Source organism: Phocoena sinus, chromosome 6 (genome assembly GCF_008692025.1).
Source record: "Phocoena sinus isolate mPhoSin1 chromosome 6, mPhoSin1.pri, whole genome shotgun sequence".
Taxonomy (NCBI): Eukaryota; Metazoa; Chordata; class Mammalia; order Artiodactyla; family Phocoenidae; genus Phocoena; species Phocoena sinus.
This window is the reverse complement of record NC_045768.1, coordinates 91,593,201-91,617,421: the sequence shown is the minus strand read 5'-3', so window position 1 is coordinate 91,617,421 and position 24,221 is coordinate 91,593,201. Positions and strand designations below refer to the sequence as shown.

The window sequence follows — 24,221 nt, the reverse complement described above, 5'->3', positions numbered from 1 at the left end:
AGGTATATTTAAATAGAACACTTATTTCAATAAAGATATACTTAATATTCTTGTGAGTGAAGAATTTTAGTTTTGCAATTTGCAGATTTTCTTTTATAAGCTCACCTTCCTGGAATCCTGATAGAGATTCAAGGACTCAATATTCCTTACTATACCATCTTCTGTCTGTATGGTGATCTAATAATCCAAAGAATTCTCTTTAAACACTTCCCTGCTGCATTCAGTTTTCCTATCCCTTCTTACTTACTCTCAAAATACGTTTTCATTTAACAAACATATATTCTATCTCATCAGCCCCTTATTTGCTCCACAGTCCAGCGCTTCTGCTTCCTTTGCTTTAATCAGTGTTTCCTCTTGGGAGTTGAGGTGGATGGAATGGATAGGGCTGTTTGTCAGGCATTTTGGGCATAATACACAGGCACTTTGAGGCATGATTTGCTCTGCACATGAAAAGGAAGTAAGTTCTAACTATAGTCACATGGACACTGTTTGCTTTCTGGATTCATAAGATTTTCCAGGCTCATTTTTATGGTTTTGACAGGTTCCTAATGGTGTTTTGACCAAAGTACCCAGAACCTACCATCTTGTGTGTCATATAATTATTAAAATAAGTAGCATTCACTAAAGGTATCCATAATATATGATGACAGTGTGTTAAATCTTTGCCTTCTTTTGCCAAGCTGACCGTTATGATATCATGAGTATTAATTAGACGCAGTGACCTTTGTTTGGCATTTATTTCTGACCTATTTTTGTGTGTTGTATGTTGTAATCTGTAACATGCTTTTATATCTATAAACTTGTGAATGCTTAAAAAAAAACAATGCTGATTTCCAACTTACCTAATTAATACAGTTATAAGAAGAGTTGACATGGAAATACAAGGAAACTGTTGGTGGGTCTCTTCGGCTTAAAATTTGGTATATAAAATATTTAGTGTGCATTCTGTTTTTTTCATAGATTTTTCAGCATTTTAATATGTCATTATATTGTCTGGCATCCATTGTATCTGACAGGAAGTCAGCTGTTAATAAGTATTATTGTTCTCTTGATGTCAGGGGGTCTGCAGAGTATGGCCCACAGGCCTAATCTGGCCTACTGCGTGTTTTTATGTGGTCTGTATACTAAGAATGTTTTTTACATTTTTAAAAGGTTGGAAAATATCAAAAGAAGGTGTTTGGTGACACATGAAAATTATATGAAATTCAAATGTAAAATTTTGTTGGACCATGACAATGCCCATTGAACGTGACAGCTTTTGTTCTACAATGGCAGAGTTGAGTAGTTGCACCACAGACAACCTTACCTGAAATATTTACTATGTACTGTATGTTCCTTTATGGAATAAGTCTGTCAGTCCCTGATGTAAGCGGTAATTCATTTCCTTTTTCTTGCCGCTTTAGAGATTTTCTCTTTGTCTTTCAACAATTTGACTATGCTATAATGTGTCTAGGTGTGGATCTTTCTGTGTTACATTTTTTTTGGCCATGCCCCGCAGTTTGTGGGATCTTAGTTCTCTGACCAGGGATTGAACTTGCCCCCTTGGCAATGAATGCTGAGTCTTAACCACTGGACTGCTAGGGAATTCCCTTTTTGTGTTACTTTTACTTGGGGTTTGTTTGGCTTCCGGGGGTCTGTAGATTAATATTTTTTATCAAATTTGGGAAGTTTTTGGCCATTTTTTAATATTTTTGCTCCCCTTTCTCTCCTTCTCTTTTGGGACTCTCATACTTCATAATGTTTCACAGGTCTTGGAAGCAAAGTTCATCTTTTTTTTTCCCTCAAAAATTACTGTCAGACTTTTGACTTTTGATATTACAGGAGGTCAACAAATTCTGTCCTAATAAAGCTGGACAAAACAGTCAAAAACAACCATTTCAGTGCTCTGGGATTCAAAAGCACACAACAAACTGAGAAGCATTTATTTATTAAGCTACTGAACTTCAGGCAAGAATAGTGAGTTTGCAGTTCTGAGCTATATCCTTTTGCTATAATTATAACTGTGAGTATAACAGTTTCTGAGTCCTGTGAATCCTTTTAGCAAATCTCTGAAATCCGTTCTATCATTGATGGACATTTGGGTTTACTGTGTTTGCCTATTACAAATACTGCTTTTGTGATATTTCTTGTATATGTCTTATCAGTTAAGGTGTAAACATTTTTTCTTGTTTCTTGTAATACATACCTAGGAGAAAAATTGCAGGGTTTTGTTCAATTTAGGTATATACTGCCAAAAGTTTTCCAGAGTGGTTGAATCAATTTGCCCTCCAACAAGCCAGGCTCTACATCTTCACTCACAGTTGGTGTTTCATTTTAGTCATTCTGATGGGTACAGTGTGGCCTTAATTTGCATCTTCCTAATGATCAATGAAGTTAACCCCCTTTATGTATATTTATTTGCCATGTGAATATCTGATCATATTTCTTTTCCCTCCTTGGATTGCCTTTTCACTCTCTTAATAGTGTCTTTTTATTAACAGTAGTTCATAATCTTTACATAGTTCAGTTAACTGATGTTTTTCTTATGTTTGGTTGCTTTCTTAAAATCTTGCTAAAGAAACTTTCTTCTTCCCCAGAGCTTTATTGGTTTATTTTACACACACAGATCTACCATACATCTAGAAAAAAATCACTGTATTTTATAGTGGTCAAGATTCATTTTGGTTCATATTAATATATAGTTGAACCAGCATCATTTATGTTAAAATATCTTTCTTTCCCCACTGTATGTGTCAACTTTGTCATAAAGCAGGCAGCCATATTCATATGGATTTGTTTCTAGGTTTTGTATTCTATTTGTGTATGTATCCTGTGTCGATACTATGCTGTGTTGATTTCCATAGCAATATCTTGATATCTTATATAACTTTCATAACTTGGTTCTTCTTCCTCAAGATTGCCTAGGCCTTTTCTATACCCATATACATTTTGTAGTCAGCTCTTCAATATTCACAAAATATCTTGCTGGGAATTTTGATTGTGATTGCATTACTACAGATTAATTGAGGGAGAACTGACATCTTTACACTATTGAGTCTTCTGATCTACATGGTATATTCTCCTTTTATTCAGTCTTTAAAACTTTCTCTGAATAATGTTTTAGATTTCTCAGCGCATGAATTTTTCACGAGATTTATTCCTAGGTATTTGGGTTTTGATGCTATAGTAAATAATGTAGTTTTAAAGATTAATTTTCTAATTGTTGATGGTACATAAAACAATTTGTTTTTGTGTCCTGACCTTGTGTTTAGTAATTTTTCTAGATTCACTTATTAATCCTTATAGTTTATCTGTAGGTTTTCTACACATTCATATCTTTTGTGAATAATGACAGTTTTTAACTCATTCCAATCTTTTTTATTTTCATTTCTTTTTCTTTCTTTGTTGTATTGATTATGACATCCAGTGTAAGGTTGAATAGAAGCAGTCATAGTGGGTGTCCTTATCTCATAAATGATATGATATTCTAAAATTCACCACTAAGTATGATGTTTGCTGTAGATTGTTTTTATAGACACTCGTTATCAGAGAAAGGAAGTTCCCTTCTGTTTCTGTTTTGCTTATTGTTATAATGAATGGGTGTTAACTTTTATCAGATGAAGTTTCTGCATATAACCAGATAATTAGATTTTCCCCTTTATTCTGGTAATGTGGTCAGTTATATTGATTTTTGAATATTAAGCCACCCTTGTATTCTTGTAGTAAATTCCACTCAGTTATGAGAAATATATAATTTTAAAAACTATCACTGGATATGATTTACTAGTATTTTGTTCGTGTCTTTGCAATTATGGGCACAATAGAGATTGGAGTGTAATTTTCTTTTCTTGTGATGTCCTCATCATGTTTTAGTATTAAGGTTTTGTTGGCCTTATAAAAATTAATTTGGAAAAGGTCTCCTCATTCTCTGGGAAAGTTTGAGTGAGATTGCTGATATTTCTTCTTTAAATGTTTGGAAGAATTTGGTGAGGCTGAAGTTTTTTGTTCTTTTGTTTATTTTAGCAAAGATTTTTAATAACATTTCATTTTTTTACTGAGATGTGACTATTCAGATTATGTATATTTTCTAGTGTCTGTTTTGGTAAGTTGTGTTTTTCAAAGAATTTTTTCACTAAACGTATAAGAGTCTAGTTTATTAGCAAAAAGTTCATGATATCTTCTTTCCTTTTTTTTTTTTTTTTTTTTTTTTTGCGGTACGCAGGCTTCTCACCGTTGTGGCCTCTCCCGTTGCGGAGCACAGGCTCCAGACGCTCAGGCTCAGCGGCCATGGCTCACGGGCCCAGCCGCTCCGCGGTATGTGGGATCTTCCCGGACCAGGGCACGAACCCGTGTCCCCTGCATCGGCAGGTGGAGTCTCAACCACTGCGCCACCAGGGAAGCCCCTCCTTTTTTTTAAATTGAGGTCTAATTGATGTATAACATTAGTTTCAGGTTTACAACATAATGATTTGTTGTTTGTATATATTGCAGAATGATCACCACAGTAAATCTAGTCAACTTCCATCACCATACATAGTTACAAGTTTTGTGTGTGATGAGAACTTAATTTTAAGATATACCTGCTTAGCACTTTTCAAATATGCAATACAGTATTATTAACTAAAATCAGCATGCTGTACACTACATCTCTATGGCTTATTTGTTTAGGGTTTTTTTTTGTCTTTTTTATTAATTTTTATCGGAGTATAGTTGCTTTACAATGTTGCATTAGTTTCTGCTGCACAGCAAAGTGAATCAGCTCAATGTATACATATATCCCTTCTTTTTTGGATTTCCTTCCCATTTAGATCACCACAGAACACGGAGTAGAGTCACCTGTGCTATACAGTAGGTTCTCACTAGTTATCCATTTTATACATAGTAGTGTATATATGTCAATCCCAACCTCCCAGTTCATCCCCCCTCCCCCCTTGGTATCCATACATTTATTCTCTACATCTGTTTCTGCTTTTCAAGTAGGTCCATCTGTGCCATTTATCTAGATTCCACATATAAGCAATATCATACGATATTTGTCTTTCTCTTTCCGACTTACTTTACTCTGTATGACGGTCTCTAGGTCCATGACTTATTTGTTTTATAATTGGAAGTTTGTACCTTTTGACCCCCTTCATTAATTTGCCTACTCCCTGCCCCCTTGCCTCTGGCAGCCACAAATCTATGAGCTTGGTTTTTTGCTTTTGTTTTTTTAGATTCTACATATAGGTGAAATTATACAGTATTTGTCTTTCTCTGTCTGACTTATTTCACTTAGCATAATGCCCTCAAGTTCCTTCCATGTTGTCACCAATAGCAAGATTCCATTCTTTTTTTTTTTTTTTTTCGGTACGCGGGCCTCTCACTGTTGTGGCCTCTCCCGTTGCAGAGCATAGGCTCCAGACTCGCAGGCTCAGCGGCCATGGCTTACGGGCCTAGCCGCTCCGCGGCATGTGGGATCTTCCTGGACTGGGGCACAAACCCATGTCCCCTGCATCAGCAGGTGGACTCTCAACCACTGCGCCACCAGGGAAGCCCTCCATTCTTTTTTTATAGCCGACTAATTAATGTTCATATATATGTGTGTGTATATATACACACATACATACACAGCACATCTTCTTCATCCATTGATGACCATTTCAGTTGCTTGCATATCTTGCCTACTGTAAATAATGACGTGATGAACACAGAGGTGCATAAATCTTTTCAAATTAGTGTTTTTGTTTTCTTCAGCTAAATACCCAGAAGTGGAATTGCTGGATCGTATGGTAGTCCTATTTTTAATTTTTTGAGGAACCTCCATACTGTCCTCCAGTAGTTGCTGCACCAATTTACATTCTCATCAACAGTGCACAAGGGTTCCCCTTTTCCCACATCCTCGCCAACACTTGTTATTTCTTGTCTTTTTGATAATAGCCATTCTAACAGGTGTTAGATGATATATCTCATTGTGGTTTTGATTTGCATTTCCCTGGTGATTAGTGATAGTAAGCATCTTTCATGTACCTGTTGGCCATCAGTATGTCTTCTTTGGAAAAATGTCTGTTCAGATCTTCTGCCCATTTTTTAGTCACACTGTTCTGTTTTTTGCTATTGAGTTGTATGAGTTATTTATATATTTTGGATATTAACCTATTATAGTTACATTATTTGCACATATTTTCTCCTAGTTAGTAGGTTGCCTTTTCATTTTGTTGATGGTTTCCTTTGCTGTACGTAATCTTCATTCTTGTTATTAGTAATTTGTGTTTCTTCCCTTGGTTAATCTTATTAATAGTTTATCACTTTTACTAAGCTTTCAAAGAAGTTATTTTTGGCTTTGTTGATTTCCATTTTTGAATGTTTGGATTTTATTTCATTGATTTCTCTTTTTTATTTTTATTTATTTATTTATTTTTTTGGCAGTACATGGGCCTCTTACTGTTCTGGCCTCTCCCGTTGCGGAGGACAGGCTCCAGACGCGCAGGCTCAGCGGCCATGGCTTACAGGCCCAGCCGCTCCACGGCATGTGGGATCTTCCTGGACCGGGGCACGAACCCACGTCCCCTGCATCGGCAGGCAGACTCTCAACCACTGCGCCACCAAGGAAGCCCCTGATTTCTCTTTTTTAAAACATTACCTCATTTCCTTATTTCTTTGGGTTGGATTTGCTGTTCTTTTCCTAGCTTCTTCATAAAGAAGCTTAGAACATTGGTTTCAGCCCTTTTCTGGTTTTCAGTTATAAGTATTTAAAACTAAATTCCTTTCAAGCATTAATATTGATATACATATAACTCATGAGGTTTAATTTATTGTATCTTTATTATCATTTAGTTCATTCTTTTTTCTAATATTTCTTATAACTTCTTTGAATCACGGATTATTGGAAGTATATTTTCTAATTTCTAAACATTTGGGATTTTTCTAGCTTGCATTATTAGAGAACATATTGTGATGAATTGTTTCGGTTCTTTGAAATTTGTTGAAGTTTGCTTTATATTCTGTGTTCTTTTTTGTGCCTTCCAGTGGTTTTTTTCAACTTCTTTTGTTGAATTTTATACATATTTATATTTACAGATTAGGGGGTAGGTCAGGGATTGTGAAAACAAACGTCTTCTGGGGCTATGCAAGTGTAGTAAATGTGAGAAGTGGGGGTAAGAATGGGTTGGTGTTATCGGTGGAATACATGCTCTTTCTACTGCAGCAGCCACTATCTACTTAGCCAGTCGGTGACATGGCTGTTCAGGCCCCATGTTTTGAAATCTTCTGACTTCCTATGAAATACTAGAAAACCATATGGAGTTTGGTGAAATTTCCTGAAATCTACACATGACAGCCAGCTCACTTTGGAAAATATGAGTCAGAAAGCATATCATTTTACCAATTTGCCACCCATGTTCTAGACACCTCAGGTAGCTTATAGAGTGTCATTCTCCAGCCCAGGTGGAAATCCCTGTTCTGTAGTACCGAATGCAAGCACTGCTTGTAGGAGTTCTGGAGGTCTGGGTGCTCTGGGATTTCCTCTATAGTGCTGAAGTAGTTTCTCAAGTGATTGTAAGGCTTTGTGGCACTCTTGGCAGCCATAAGTGACCTGGGAAACTAAGTTTTGAATCCCACCCCCATTCAGTTCTGCACGTATCCCACTTACAAGCCCCACTTCAGAGAACTATGCTTGTGATTGTTATCTTGGGGACAAATATAGAGGTCAGCAGCTTTGAGAGCAAGATAGCAGGGGCTTATTTTGTAACCTTTTAATGACCTATTCAGTTATGGATGTTCTTCCTCCTCCTCCAGTTCTGTTTTTTTGTTTTTTCCTTGGATTCTGAAAAATTTACTTCAAGGATCTTTTTCACCTTAACATGTGACTATTTTCTTCAACTCGTTTAGGGTTCATTTTCAGCGTTTTCCCATCTCCTCTGTATCATCCAGAAGTGTTTCACTATTCTTCCAAGTAAATAGTGAATGCTATAAATTGGTTTCATATTTTTTCTGTCATATCAGTGATACTTTAGGTAGAAGTGGAGAAGAACAGCTGTATATGTGTGTATGTTTGAATGTAATATATATACACACACAGATATTTATTAGCTTCATTGTACTGGAAGTCAATTCAGTTCTCTGAAGTTTCTAAATTTTTTTTTAAGTGATAAGCAAATGCCATTGTATTTTATGTTTACTGTATTCCTTCTCAAGAAAAAAGATAATATCTTTCTTGAAGTTTTTAGTATAGAAAGATATTTAAAATGAAAGCTTTGATCTTATCTGAGATATTTAATATACTTTTTATCATTAGGTTTACTTTATTATGGTAACAGTTATTGTCTTTTGTAGTAAAATTATATACTTTATTTTAATTTTTTTGAATTTATCATAAGTTTGGAACGTTGCTGTTTTCAGCTGCTTTATTTTGTGAACGTTTAGTCCTTAGCTTTGTAAAAAAAATTTTATTGACTTGTTTTGTTTTACGTACTTGTTTAATAAAACTTTACTATTTCTTTTTTTTTAAATAGGAAAAAGTAGGAAAGTTTTAAAAAGCACAGATTGAAAAATTTTAGAGGAACTTCCTGCATCATGGCTCTATTACCCAGAAACAGTCTCTCATACTGCCAGAAATTCCATTAGATCTTTATTTTAATGTGCAGTTCAGTAAATCCAAGTTCTGTCATTCATACATGGGTATGGTTTTGCCAAATTAAAGAGGTTATCTCTTATTCCTAGATTGTATCACCTGCATAAGTGAATGCATGTTTGGGTCATGTTGAGTGTAGAATTGTTTTAGGAGAGGTCAGAGGTCTGGAGGGTGAGGACGAAGCAGGGGGCAGCAGAAGAGAAGCATTGCTGCCCCTTTGACAGAATGAAGACAGCTCTGAAGTTATTGGTGTAGTGTTCACCAGCACTACCCCAACCCTATTGTTTCCCACTGGCAAAAACTGTGAAGAAATCCATGGGCAAAGGGGAGTTTGAAAAATATGTGTAAGCTCTCAGCCTTGGTCTGACAGAGTATAATAGGGAAAAAGTGGGGCTAAGAGACAATGGATAAATAACTGGCACACCTAGGATCAGAGAAACTTTTTTTAAAATATACTGACTCTGGTGTTTTGCTATTGAACCATATTTCGGTGGTGCATATGCCAAATTATTAAACAGTTCTAATATTGATTTGTATTCCTTTTTCTTTAAAGAAAATTTCTGTATCTCTGTATCCTCTGAAATTTGTTATTTAAGGAAGATTTTTCTGAAAACTTTGATGATTTTCTGCTTGAGATATTTGGTGTCCTTCATTTACTTTTCTGTTTTTTTCAGTACAGGAAGTAGAGTTCAAATGCCACTAGCTTAGATGACAGATATTTTCTAAACCTTAAAAATTATGTGTTAGGAGATAGATTGGAAGTAATTTTTCTATGGATACATTTTAATTTCATATTTTGAAGAACCTGTGGAGATAAACTGTCTAAAGTTAGAATACAGTTGCTCTATCCTGCCCCCCTTTTTTATAATTCATAGGACTTCAGGTGCATAGAATTAGATTAATCATAACTCTTTTTTTGTGATACATTTCATTGTTTCACTCATGGAATGAAACATTCATCCCCCCTTATTTTATGTTTTATCCTTCTTTGTTTTTAAAATTTATTTCTATAACATATTTTTTAAGGATGTTTGGAACACCTGTGAACCCATGCTTAACCCAACAACAATTTATTTCTGTGTCCTCTTTGCCTACTCTTTCCCTGCCTCCCCCACAAAGACAACCACAATTCTGAATTTATTTATTTATCATTTATTTGATTATTTTCTAGTTCTAGCTCACATTATTATATATATATATACACACAAAGATATATCTATGTTATTTAATTCTGACTATTTTTGAACTTCTAAAAAAGAGTATATAACATGTATAATGTTCATGTTGTCTTCTGGGGCTTCAAGCTTTTTTTTCTATTATGTACTTTTAACACAAGTTATTTTTCTGTTCTCCTGGTAGTGAACATTTGTTTCCAGTTGTTCCATTGTCTATACAGTGCTGCTATAAACATTCTTGTACATGTCCTGGTGTTCACATGCTTGATTTTCTTTGGTGGTTAAACACTGCTGGATCATAGGTATTCAAAAGTTCAGTTTAACCAGATTTTGCTAAATTGTTTTGCAAAGTGATTATTACTAATTTAGATTTCTACCAGCAATGTATAAGAGATCCTGTGGTTCCAAATGCTGTGGTTCAGTTTCTGTCTAAAATTTGGTTTTAGAGTGGTATACTTTTTGCCTTTTAACTGGTGTATTAAGTCTACGTGAATTCAGTTACCTCATTATTTTGTTCTGTGTACCACAGTTCTCAGTTGTCATTTTATTCCTTTTTGCCTTCTTTTGCATTGAATAGTTAGGCTAATTTTTCTCCTATTATATTAGAAGTATTCTACTCTATTCCTGTCATTTTTGGTTACCATGGCATTACATGCAAACTTATCAAAGTCTAATATTAATATCTTTACTCTCATCTAGGATAATATTAGCATAAATGAGGTAAATGAATTTAACACTTCATAGTCATTTACCTCATTTATGCTAATATTATTAAGTATTTTAATTCTGTATAATTGAAAATAAAACCTATAAGACCCATTATTTTTGTTTTGTAGCATCCCTGTTCATTTATATTTACCATTTTCTTTGCTCTTTATTTTGTTTTGCATCTTGAACCTTAATTACATCTGGATTATTTTCCTTCTCCTGGAAGTATATTTTTTATATTTTATTAATTGGGGTCTATAAGTTAGTAAACTCATTACTGTAAGTTAGTAACCTAGTTTTTGCTAGGTCAAAAATGTTATATTTGCCTTTGTCCTCAAAGGACATTTTAACTGGGTATAGAATTTTAGGTTGGCATTTGTTTTGTTTTTCTCATTATATTGATGATAGAATAGCATGCTCCTTGTCTGGGTTCAGTTGTTACAATTATGAAACAGTTTAAGTGTTGTTCTTTTGAAAGCAATCTGTATTTCTCTGGCTGTTTATAGGTATTTTTCTTTGGTTCTCTATAATTTTAATTGTGAATGTGGATTTCTTTTTATACTGCTTAAAAGTTGTTAGGCTGCTTTAATCTCTGCATTGATGTTTGTCATTGGTTCTAGTACATTCTCAGCCATTGGCTCCTGAAATATTGTCTCTGCCTCATTCTCATTACTGGACAAGTTTAATTGTCAGACTTTCTTACTGGACCCTCTCTGTTTCTTACGTTTTCTCTTATATTCTGTCTTTTTGTCTCTCGATGCTGCATTCTGAATGAATTCTTTTGACCTACTTTTCGGTTCAGTTATTCTCTTTAAGCTGTGTCTAATGTTGTTAAACATATCCATTGAGTTTCTAATTTAAAGTTAATGCATTTTTTCTCTTCTAGAATTTCTTTTTGTTCTTTTAATCTGCTACAGAGTTTCAAGCTTGTTTTATATATCTTGCAACAAAGTAAACATGCTAATTTTAAAGTCTGTTGAGTAATCCCAAAATGTGAGGTCTTTGAGAGTCTGTTTCTGTTTTGTAGTTTTGTTTGCTTGTTGCTGTTCATGATGTCTTATTTACTTTTGTATCTGATTACCTTTGACTATGTGCTTGTCATTATATTTGAAAAATACACATACAGTTGATTTGAAGCCAAGGTGATGAAATGACCTTGATTCTGAAAATCATTTTCAGAAATGATTTTAGATATTTTTCTTCCTAGACATCTGGAGGTGTTACCAGTCTGGATCACTGTAATCCAAATTTAAGGCTTGAGGTTTCCTGGACTTTGTAGGTGACATGAAGCTGGGCTGCAGGTTCATACCTGAGTTTGTATAGCTGCTTGTAGTACATACTTAAAATTGTAGGTGGTTGAGGGGGTAGCCAATTTAACAGTTTATTTTTGCTACAAATGCTTTTGTAGCAAAAGCAGCTGAATGTTGGGCATAACCTTTTTAGGTTACTGCTTTATTTAGATTTCTGCCTCACTATCTTGTTACCTTTTCATAAGTCATTGTTACCTAAATTTTTTTCATTCCAGGGTTTATTTTGTTTACCTAGTCTGCCATTAACAGAGGCAGAAATCATTCCCTTTAATTTGCTTTTGAATTTTTCTTGATGTTTGTTTGCTTTTTGTAGGTTCTGCATGAAACATTTCCTCAACACACATTCCTCATGAATGGTCTCATTCAAGGTGTAAAGGTAAGAACAATTTCTGTGTGGTTCACAGTGAACCAAAGCCAGGAACCCTTAGTAGTTTAACTCTGGAAGTTTAAACGGAACATAGGGAAATGGTTACCATTAGTAAATTCTATAAATCAAAATTTTAGCTGGATTATCAAAGTCAAAATAAAATATAACCCAAATCCATAAGACACTGGTAAGAACAGTATTTTTATTAGCATGTACAGAGCAGTATAGGAAGGGTATAATTATGTGAACTTTTTTTGTTTGTTTGTTTTTGTTTTCGTTTTTGCGGTATGCGGGCCTCTCACTGCTGTGGCCTCTCCCGTTGCGGAGCACAGGCTCCGGACGCGCAGGCTCAGCGGCCATGGCTCACGGGCCCAGCCGCCCTCCATGGCATGTGGGATCTTCCCAGACCGGGGCACGAACCTGTGTCCCCTGCATCAGCAGGCGGACTCTCAACCACTGTGCCACCAGGGAAGCCCTATGTGAACTTTTAATTGCTGTATCAACAGAATAAAATGGGCAAGTATTAATATCTTCTTTTGAGATAGACTTTGAGATTGAAGAAGAGGAGCAATCAGGATTTAGTTGTATGTATAGTCTTTCGGCAAGGCTGGTGTTCTAGCCATAACTTTCTGAGCTCTCAACTACTTGACTTAATTAGGCTTAATTCATTGTTTAAATTTAATGTGATATTTGTCAGAAAAGCTTATAAATAGGGGTTAAAATATGATGTTATGTTCCGGTCGCAATTTGTAGTAAAGTATATGGGTATAGCATGTAATTTGTCCTTTTCAACTTAGATAATATCAACCTACTTAATTTTACTTTGTGCTGAACAGCACACTTAAAATTATACCCTAGTAATTTGCTGAATTCATAGCTTTGAGCAGCATTAATTGTCATAAATACTATTTATTCTTTGCCTATTTTCAAAAAGCATTTTGAGAATGCTTACAATAATAACATAAGTAAACCAGGGCAATTTAAACAAAGTAAAACAAGAACTTTTTAATACTCATTGAACGGAGGAATATTATCAAGAATCTGATGTGTGTTCATTTAAGCACCAGTTTGTGAGCAGTTTTTAACTACATGATGAAAAACTAAATGAGAGGGCATTGATTAAAAATACAACATAAGCTTATCCTTACAGTAGATTCTTGTGGAAGTTACCATGGATCTTTTTCTTTTGTCTTGTGGAGCTAATAAAATGTGTTTTAGTCTGGTTCTGCTAAATAAAACCAGTTAGGTCTGCACCCTAAAGTCAAGTGGCATGCTTATTACACTTTCACTTAGAGACATCCACAATATTATTCTAAAAAACCATAGAACAAAAAGTATTTGATTCAAGGGTGTGGACAAGAATTTATTTAACCTTCAATGACTATTGAACTTCAATTTATTGAACTTAAGTAAGGAGTTATGTACTTTAATGATTGGCTATTGTTTCTGGGGTGGGGATATAATAAGAGAACCCAACAGCAAAGCACAGCTCTATTAAGATATCTTAATATGGATATGTGCACAGTGGCATGAATATGGCTTTGGATTGCTTTAACATTAAATCTCTGTCTACATCTTATTAACTGTTACCTTAGTCATATAATTTAATCTCCCCTTCATTATGAAGTAATGAGAAAAATTTTAAAAACCTCTAGTAGGGTGATTATGAGGATTAAATGAGCTAGTAGATGTAAAGCTATTAGCATAGTACATTCATTCATGTGCTAAATACTCAGTAAATTTTGCAAAGAAGAGTACATAAAAAGCAAAAACTATTAGAAGGACATCTTGGTGACCATTTTTCTTACCAGTTTGGGGAAAGATTTTCTTTTTTTAGAAAAAGAATTCATAAAGGAAAAAAACTGAGTCATTTACATCAATGTTTTAACTTTAGAAAGTCAAAGCCACCATCATCAAACTGAAAATGCAAATGACAAAATGTTATTGGTAATAGAAGGAGGAATACATAAAAGCACTCACAAAGTAAAACCATAGGAAAATGACTGATATCCCAGAAGGGCAAAGAAGGGTGTAACTTGGCAGTTTACAAAAGATGTCAGTGTGAAAATAAGTTTATCACTAATAAGCAGTAAGTCCCAAATTAAATGAGATAATAGTTTTACATACCCACTGGAAAAAATTTTAAACTGACAAGAACTACTTCAGTTTGTGGTAAATTGGGTCCCCGTGCACTGTTGATGACAGGATAAATATAGCTCTTCTGTAAGGCAATATTTTAAGAGTTAAAAATGTTCACATATTTTAACAAAGTAATTCCATTTCTAGAAAGTTGTTCTTATCAAATAGAGTTATTCAGAGGTTTGGATAAAGGGCTATTTGTAATAGTAAACATAGAAACTTTTTAAATGCCTTAAAATTAAAAGAATAAATATGTTGTGGGGGCTTCCCTGGTGGTGCAGTGGTTGAGAGTCCGCCTGCCGATGCTGGGGACACGGGTTTGTGCCCCGGTCCGGGAAGATCCCACATGCCGCAGAGCGGCTGGGCCCATGATCCATGGCTGCTGAGCCTGCGCGTCCGGAGCCAGTGCTCCGCAATGGGAGAGGCCACAACAGTGAGAGGCCCGCGTACCGCAAAAAAAAAAAAGTAAGTTGTGGTATAGCAATATAATGTAATACAGGCATATAAAGAACATGTTTTTGAAGAACACCATGTAATGTGTGAAACAAAAAGGATATACAACTATACAGTATGGTTTCAAGTGTGTTTTGACCAAAATAAATGTAAATAAGCAGGGGGAGAAAATGATATCAAACCTGAAATTTGAAAGTATGTGGATTTTTGGATGATTTTTAATTTTCTTCTTTATGTATTTTGTTTATCTTTGTAGATTTTCTACAGTTAACTTTTACTTTTTAAGTTTACTGTCATAATGCTTGGAAGAGAAGGTTTAGATTTGGGGTGAGCATCAATTAAGGATGCAAGAGTAACCAGTTCTGTTTTGTGAATTCTCCAGTTTTAGTTTTGGAGTTGCTTGTTTTTGTTTTTGGTTATTGCAGCAGCTTTATTGAGATATAATTCACCTATCATGCAAGTCACCCACTTAAAATGTACATTCAGTGGTTTTTAATATATTCACAAAGTTGTGCAGCCATCAGCACACAATTTTAGAACATTTTCATTGCCCCTGAAAGAAATCCTGTACCGATTAGTAGTCATTTCTCATTTCCCCCTAACCTCTTCAGTGTTAAGCAAGCACAAATCTACCTTCTGTCTCTATAGATTTGTCTCTTCTGGACATTTCATGTAAATAGAGTCATACAATATGTTCTTTTGTGACTGGCTTCTCTCACAATGTTTTCAAGGTTCACCTGTGTTGTAGCACATATTAGTACTTCATTCTTTTTATGGCCAAATAATATTTTACTGTATGGATATACCACAGTTTATCCATTTATCAGTTGATAGACATTTGGGGTTGTTTCTAGTTTTTTGTTTGTTTGTTTTTGCGGTATGCGGGCCTCTCACTGCTGTGGCCTCTCCCGTTGCGGAGCACAGGCTCCAGACGCGCAGGCTCAGCGGCCATGGCTCATGGGCCCAGCCGCTCCGTGGCATGTGGGATCTTCCCAGACTGGGGCACGAACCTGTGTCCCCTGCATCGGCAGGCGGACTCTCAACCACTGCGCCACCAGGGAAGCACTGTTTCTAGTTTTTGATTATTGTGACTAATGCTGCTGTGAACATTTGTGCACAGGTTTTCATGTGGACATATGTTTTCACTTCATCCTAGGTACATGCTTAGGAGTAGAAATGCTGGGTCATATGGTAACTTGAGGTTTTTTTTAATTATGTTTTTAAATTAACTTCTTTCTTAACCCTGTTTCTGGCAAGTAATATACGTTCCTCATCTCCTAGACTTCTGACAGATGGGTGGCTGAAGCCATGGAAAACAATTTCTTTTATCTCTACACTTACTCCCTTGGTGGTATCGTCAGACTTACTCACTTTCAACTCTCAAATAAATATCTTCCTCGACCTTGGGCCGGAACTTCAGACTTGTCTATCCAGTTGCCTAATTGACATCTCTATTTCCTTGCCTAATAAGTATCTCAAAGTTAACAGCTCCAAAACTAAGATCCTGGTCTTCCCCTCCAGCCTGACCAACCCACAAGTCTTCCTCATATCAGTTACTGGTCATGCCATTCTTGTTCACGCCAAAATTCCTGGAATCAGTCTTCTTTCTCTTCCATATCCCAAACCCGATCCATCAGCAAGTTCTGTGATTCTACCTTCAAAATAGAACTATAATCAAAACAGTACATGGTCTCCTTTCAGTAGAGATCATGATAAAATATAAACCAGTTTGTGGCACTCTTCTTAATCAACCCCACCCACACTCTGTTTTCTCCTTTGGTGTCATCCCTGTTCTCTCCTCCACTTCCTGCTGACCTTGCTGCAGCCACAGCTTCCTCAGCCAGTGCTTGCCTGAGGGCTTTGCAGGTACTGTTTTTTCTGCTTGCTTTTCCCAGATTTTGGCAGGCTTCACTCCTTAACCCCTCAGCTCTTCACCCAGATGTCATTTTTCAGTGAAGCCTTCACTGACTACCATCTTGAATAATGTGTCCAGTTCTCATCACTCCCAATCCCCCTTCTCTGCTTTTTCTTCAAAGCATTATCTTACCTCTGACATGCTGTATATTTTGCTTTATCTTATCTTGTTATTATGTGTTCTCATCACCCCTCCTCTTTTAGACTGGAAGTTTCTTAAAGACATGAATTTTTGTCCACTTTGCTCATTGTTGTCCCCAGCACCTAGAACAGTTCTTGGCACATGGTAGGCACTAAGTAAATACTGTTGAAATAACGTTTCTTTCCAGTCTTTTTCTATGCATTTTTATATAGTCAAGATCCAGCTTACTCAGAGACTTTAACTGTGTATCTTTTTTTTCTTGTATCAGCGGTCACTAATTATATCATAGTAATTTCCCCATAACATTAAAACTACATAAAATACAGGCAGCCCCCTCTTGCATGTTCCAATATGCACAAATTTCAGTTACCACAGTTCGGTTATATAACATGAGTCTCCCAATTCAGCACGATTCAGAATTCCGTTACCTGGTGTATTAACTGAGTAGCTGCATAAAATACAAACTGCTGCTAACTCCTCAGTCCACAAAACACTACATAAATAACAGATGCACATCATAACCAGTCACGCATTTCAAAGTGTTGGTGACCAGTCACTGTGCATCTTAGTTCATGCACATACAGCAAAACATGCCATTGTGTTGCCTCCTTGATCCAGTGAGAAACCCACATGACAGTTTACAAAAATGGATCATCGAAAGAAGGAATTGGCCAACAAGGATGAGAATGCAGTAAAGAAATAAATAATGATAATGCTGGAAGTGGGATTCATATAGAACCTCAGAGGAATTATAGAAGAACCAGCTGGTTGGAGAGACTCTAGATGGGTAGCCAAAGGAACTTAGTGAAGATAAACTTATCAGCATAAATGAGGAAAATGGTTGTGATGAAAAGGATAAAGATGTCCCAGAGGAAGTGATGCCAGCAAAAAGCTTGGACTTATATACACTACCAAACGTAAAATAGCTAGCTAGTGGGAAGCAGCCACATAGCACAGGGAGATCAGCTTGGTGCTTTGTGACCACCTGGAGGGGTGGGATAGGGAGGGTGGGAGGGAGGGAGACGTGGGAGGGAAGAGATATGGGGCCATATGTATATGTATAACTGATTCACTTTGTTATAAAGCAGAAGCTAACACACTATTGTAAAGCAATTATACTCCAATGAAGATGTTTAAAAAAATAAAAGAGGTCTCAGAGATGATATTGCATGACACTGAAAGCACAAACGATAAATGTTGGAAGCTGATCCAAACTTAAAAAGGCGTATGACAGTTTTCCGAAGCAAAGAAGATACTGTGCATCATACATTATATGCCTTACAAAGAAGACAAGCACTGTTCAAATGACTCTTGATAAGTTTTTTACAAAGAAATAAAACACTTTAATTCTTTAAATTACAGTGTACTAAATAAATACTATTGATAGTTTTACTATTTTTTTCATTTCACTAAACATGTATAACTGATAGTAAAAGTTTTCAGTGTTCTGACAAAAATTTCTAAATGTCATAGAATAAATCCGTTTTTCCCATTGATTAAAATCACTTTACATGGTTTCAGCTTGCACATTTTTTTTCAGTCCTGTACTACCATGCAAAGCAAAAACTGCCTGTATTTGAAGTGGTTATACGTATACTATTCTATTGTATGAATATGCCATAATTTATCCATTTCCTTATATAAGTGGTTTCTAATTTCAAACTACTGAAGATAATTCTGTAACAAATTATTTTTTATTTTTATTTTTTTGCGGTATGCGGGCCTCTCACTGTTGTGGCCTCTCCTGTTGTGGAGCACAGGCTCTGGACACGCAGGCTCTGCGGCCATGGCTCACGGGCCCAGCCGCTCCGCGGCATGTGGGATCTTCCCGGACCAGAGCACGAACACGTGTCCCCTGCATCAGCAGGCGGACTCTCAACCACTGCGCCACCAGGGAAGCCCCTGTAACAAATTTTTTAAAATAAATCTTTACATTTTTTATTGTTTCCCAAAAAATAGAGTTGTAAAGGTATAACTAGTGAGTAGAAAAGTTTGGGCATTTTAAAAGATCTTGAATATATAGTACCACATTATCTCCTAGAGCAGTTGTGCCATTTCACACGTCCATCAACAGTGTGTGTATCTGTTTCACCATGCTCTAATACAAGTATTACTTTTCAGATCTTCACTAATCTGATAAGCTTGAAAATGATGTCTCAATGTAATTTTATTTCTTTGATTTCTAGTGAGGTTGGGTATTTTTACATTATTTGCTGGCTACTTTTATGAAGTGCCTTCAAGTTCTTTGTTTATTGTTTATTTTTCTAATGAGGATTGTTCAGTTCTCTATTTTTAAATGATGTACTTCATTTTATGATAATCCCCTCATTTTAATGATTATTAGTTTAAGTACCTGTTCATCTTAACAATTATAAAGGGAAAAACTCACACTTGATCCCTCTTCTCAGATTTTGAAAGTCCTACTCTCCAAACATTTTTCAATAGCAGTTTTTATTTTTATGGAATTGAAACATATGGTAGACATTGTTATGTGACTAGCAATAAGAAGTTGTGTTAGCGTTCTCCAGAGAAATAAGACCAATAGAATATATATAAAGAGGGTTATTTTAAGGAATTGGCTCACATGATTGTGGGGCTGGCAAGTCTGATATATGTACGGCAGGTTGGCAGGCTGGAAACTCAAGCAGGAGTTAATGCTACAGTCCTGAGGCAGAATTCTTTCTTCTACTGGAAACCTCAGATTTTGCTCTTAAGGCCGTCAGCTGATTAAACAAGACTTTCATATTATTGAGGGTAATACCCTTTACTTTAAAGCCAACTGATTGTAGATGTTAGACCACATCTACAAAATACTGTCAACAGCAACACCCACACTAGTATTTGATTAAATAACTCGGTACTATAGCCTAGCCAAACTGACACATAAAATTAACCACTAAAGTATTATAGTTTTGGCTACATTTCATTGGAAGTATAACCAGACTGAGATGCTGTGGTTTGACTTAGTAGATGAAGTCTAGGTATTACTGCTGGTTAACATGAGCAGATAGAGTGACTGTAATCATTTTTTCATGAAGACCAGCTGGTCTGATTGCCCAGTGTCTACCTTGAAACTTCTTGAAGCTTCCTTCTTTAGCATGTTTTATATTTAATACAAAACTAGATATCTTCATCAGTGTCCCAAACTAAAACTAAGTGGGCCAGATGCCCAGGGTTGATTTACACCTGGATCAATTGATATGAAGAAGATGCCTCTGTAGCATGCAGCTTTAATCTTGTCTAGCTTTGACTTCACAGCAAGGGGTGGGAAAGGCGAAAAAGTAGAAGACCCAGCAGTCCATCCCAGGGCTTGGCCACAGAAGTTCACCTGCAGTGCTTCTTAGCCTAGACTTGATGGTCAAGTCTGATCAAGGAGATGGCCATGTAGATCTACCAGGACACTCATCCGGGACATTTAATATGTTAAGAGTTTCTCTAATCCTGGGAATTGCTGCTGAGCTATCTCATCCTGCTATTTAATGAATTAAATTATGAAGCAGCGCATAGCATAAGCACACAGAGAAACTGTTGGCTGATGTTTCTAAGAATTAAAAATATAAAAATAAAAAACAAGATACCTTTAAAGTCCTCTTATAGCTACTCTTTAGGATTACTAAGTACCGAAGTGCTTTGCACGCACACACACACACACACATAGTAATTCTTGCTTAATTTGGACAGGAACTTGTCCTTTTAATATCCTTTTAATTATCTGTAAATAAAATAGTTAAAACAACCTACTTGAGAGAGATGACTTCATAAATTTTAAATAGTTTTTTATAACAAGCTGCTAATTTATCCATTTATTAAAACATGTTTAAGAGAATTCATAAGTCTAGTACTTTATATGCTTCAGGATAGAGCCACTAAAATGTCAGTAAAAAAAAAAGTGTAATAATTGGTTTGAATTATGGGCTTATGGGTTAGTCTCAGGTCCTAGAGCCACCTCACACCTGAGTTGAATCTCTCTTCTACTGCTTATGAGCCCTGAGCCTTAGGCTACTTACCCTAATATTACCCATCTCAGAAGGTAAGACATTTGTGTGAAAGGCATAAAACAGTTTGGCATATAGGAATGCTAGCTGTTATTCTTTCTTGTAATCAATTTGAAGTAATGGCCCTACTACTTCTAAGATTAAGGGAAAGCCTGTGACAGTCTGTTTCTTTATATTTTAATTAAATTTAATTGCACTTTCATATGCTTTTCTTTCTGCTTTCAGTGGATCTTCCCTACATCCATCCCCTTTTCTCCCCTTATCAAAAGAAAACACTCCAGCCCTCTTGCCCATATTGTTCTTTCCTTGAAGTCTCAGGATTACCAGCTGTTCTTAGACCTTCATGCTTCACAAATTCCCTTTCCCGGACTTCAGTTGAACTAAAGTCATTTTGTGGATCATATTTCTCATTTGCCCTGTTAAACTGATTGTTATGCACCCTGGGAAGGGAAGCTGTGTACTGTACAGGGTCTTACTGGGTCCTAGGTCTGAAAGGTGACCCCTGTTTTAGTACGGTTATTTTATGTGAAAGGATTTGCATTTGTCAGTTATGTAAATAAAAACCACAATTCCATTAGTGTGAAATTTTCTCTTTGATGTCCTTTTAAGAAGTGAAAGAGATAAAAGTTATTATTGGTAAAATACTGTATGAAAAATCAAAGTGAATGAATATAATTTGGGGGTAAACTATGTCTATATGTTGCAGGTTCCTTGCGGCTTATAAAGGATACTTATAAAAGGATACTTGTTATAAGATGTGAACTTTTTCATGGAAAAATGAAAATTTTCAGAAGTAGTTAAATAACTGTACTTTATTCTTCATTGGTGGTACCATTGCCCCCTCAAACTCAGTTGTAAATTAATTAAAATATTTGAAGGAAAACAAAAAAAAATTTTTAGTTTTAAAACTTGTTAAGGGTATTGACCTAATTATTTTAGTCAAATGTTTGCCAACTGCATATGTTAAGGAAAACTTACACTTAAAACTTTTATGATGGCTATATAAAGTATAAAATTCATGTACTTCTGCTTCAGATGAGTTGTATTTGCTATTCTTTGTATGCTCTAAAAAGTTTATTGGATAATTGTATTTAATTGAACAATAAGCTTTAATTGCTGTTTTGTCAAATTAGAGCCTGTAAGGCCATGTCAGAATTACTGGCCAATTAATTATGCCACCTTAAAAACCTGTTGGACTGGGAAGCTAATTTACAAAAGTGACGTATTAACTGTTGGTTAATTTTGCCATCCACACCTAGGCTCCTACACACCATGTTTTATCCAGTATTCGTTGGGCCACGATAGCATGGCTTAGTAGATTCGGTCCTCATTTTTCCCGGATTTCATATTTGCAGATCTGCCTACTCGCTAAATTTATTTGTAACCCCCAAATCAATACAGTGCTTTCGTGTTCATTTATGTATGGCATAAGGAGGGAATTTGAGTTGCCCAACTGCGAGTTTCCAGCTGAGGTTGAACAAGGGGACATTCTCTTTTCTTGTTTCAGGTCTCATACTATAAACATGTTCTTTTTGCAGTCCATGTAATGCCATATATTTTGCATTTTTGTTCCTTTTGTTGACAATTTCTCTGTTTAAAATGGCCCCAAATGTAGTGCCAAAGTGTTGTCAAGTATTTCTAAATGCAGGAGGGCCTTGATGTACCTTATGGAGAAAATACTGTTAGATAAGCCTCATTCAGACATGAGTCATAGGGCTGTCAGCTGAAACTTCATTGTTAATAAATCAACAATATACATATTAAATAAGGCATCTTTAAACAGAAACACACATTAATCAATGTTATGTATTGATCAGTTAATGAAACTATGTGACCAGAGGCTTGCAAGAACCCAACCTTGTGTTTCCTCTATCAACAATGGTGCCATGTTCTCTAATTCTGTGAATAATGAGAATCAACTGTATTTGTGTTAAAGGCTAGGGCCTTGATGTCAGTCTGGTTTTAATTTTTAAACATTTTGTTCTCATTTGCAAATTGTGCTCTGCATCTTTAGGACTGATGAAGTACTTGCCTAATCAAGGTACAAATATCCTTCTTAATCTACTGTTGTAATAATGTGGCCTGATAGGATCTAGGGCTAGATTGGGTAGTGAAGAAATAACTCTGGGACAGGAGAAAGTCTTTGATTTTTAAGAAATACAAGTTTTCCAAAGAGGCAGATATTTATTAGATTGAATTTTAGCATCTTAATAAAAATGTAGGTTCCCCCAGAGGGTATTTTCAGCATCTGTTGTCACTGAGAATTTTATTTAAATAATAATTATTTAATGAATAGATTAAATTACAACTTAAATGCAGAATCTAGATAGCAGTATCTTTTATCTGTAAAAACTACATTATTTTAAATAAAACTTCAGTGCTTGGCCTTCTCATATCCTTTGTTTTAATGGCATGCATTCTATATCTTAAAGCATTGTATGAAATCTAAAATCAGAACTGTCCAAAAAGTTTTCCAGGGTTCTTTGTGTTCAGAGTTTTTGTTACTGTTTTTGTGGTGGTTGTTACTTCAATTGCCTTGTCCTCTTAAATTTCTTTACGTATTTTTCTTGACCAGTTCTATACTGAACTGGTATTTGATATGCCAGGAACTCAGGCATTTGATATTTTTAAATTTTATTTATTTATTTATTTATTTATGGCTGTGTTAGGTCTTCGTTTCTGTGCGAGGGCTTTCTCTAGTTGCGGCAAGTGGGAGCCACTATTCATCGCAGTGCACGGGCCTCTCACTCTCGTGGCCTCTCTTGTTAAGGAACGCAGGCTCCAGATGTGCAGGCTCAGTAATTTTGGCTCACGGGCCTAGTTGCTCCGCGGCATGTGGGATCTTCCCAGACCAGGGCTCGAACCCGTGTCCCCTGCATTGGCAGGCAGATTCTCAACCACTGCACCACCAGGGAAGCCCTGATATTTTTAGAGAATTTTAAAGCAATGTAAAAGATTTTCGTTTCTAAAATTTATGAAACTGATAGTTGCAAGTCGTGAATTTAAGCCCTGCTTCTGCAGTCGTTTAGCTCTTAGTTAAAGGAGATCATTTAACTGTCTTGATGCAAGAACAGACCAAACGCCCTGGAAATCCACTGTGGCTTATAAATTACAAGGTTTGATGCCTGGGTAGGGTTAATATTTTATTTCAGAGGAGCCAAAATGCTTTTCTCCTCAACTTGCCTGCCCTCCACTGAGTCTTCTCTCACCTCCCCTTACATCAGTTTACTGGTGGCTGATAAGGGATTAGAATCCTATTCTTCTTCTTCTCAGCCATGTGACCTTGGAAACTACTGTGAGTTGATTTGCTCTTAAAAGTTCTATTCAGTTTACCAAACCTCTTTGAAAGCCCTTATTACCAGACCCTGTGATAGGCATCCAAGGGTACAGAGAAGGAAAGAAACATTCCTCTGACCTTAATCTCAATTTCT

General features: G+C 35.9%; 1 protein-coding gene across 8 annotated transcripts in view; it reads left to right on the top strand.

The window, feature by feature from the left end:
* Positions 1–24,221, top strand: part of MFSD14B (major facilitator superfamily domain containing 14B) — an 80,799-nt gene that overhangs the window by 35,362 nt on the left and 21,216 nt on the right. For 7 of the 8 annotated variants that reach the window (XR_004350421.1, XM_032635433.1, XM_032635439.1 and 4 more), the window contains one exon: positions 12,094–12,156. The exons of the other annotated variant lie outside the window; for it this stretch is intronic. Coding sequence is in view for 6 of the 7 variants with exons in the window: in XM_032635433.1 (XP_032491324.1) it covers positions 12,094–12,156 (63 nt within the window). In the remaining variant the exon portion in view is untranslated. The remainder of the gene's footprint in view (positions 1–12,093; positions 12,157–24,221) is intronic. 8 annotated transcript variants of the gene reach the window in all.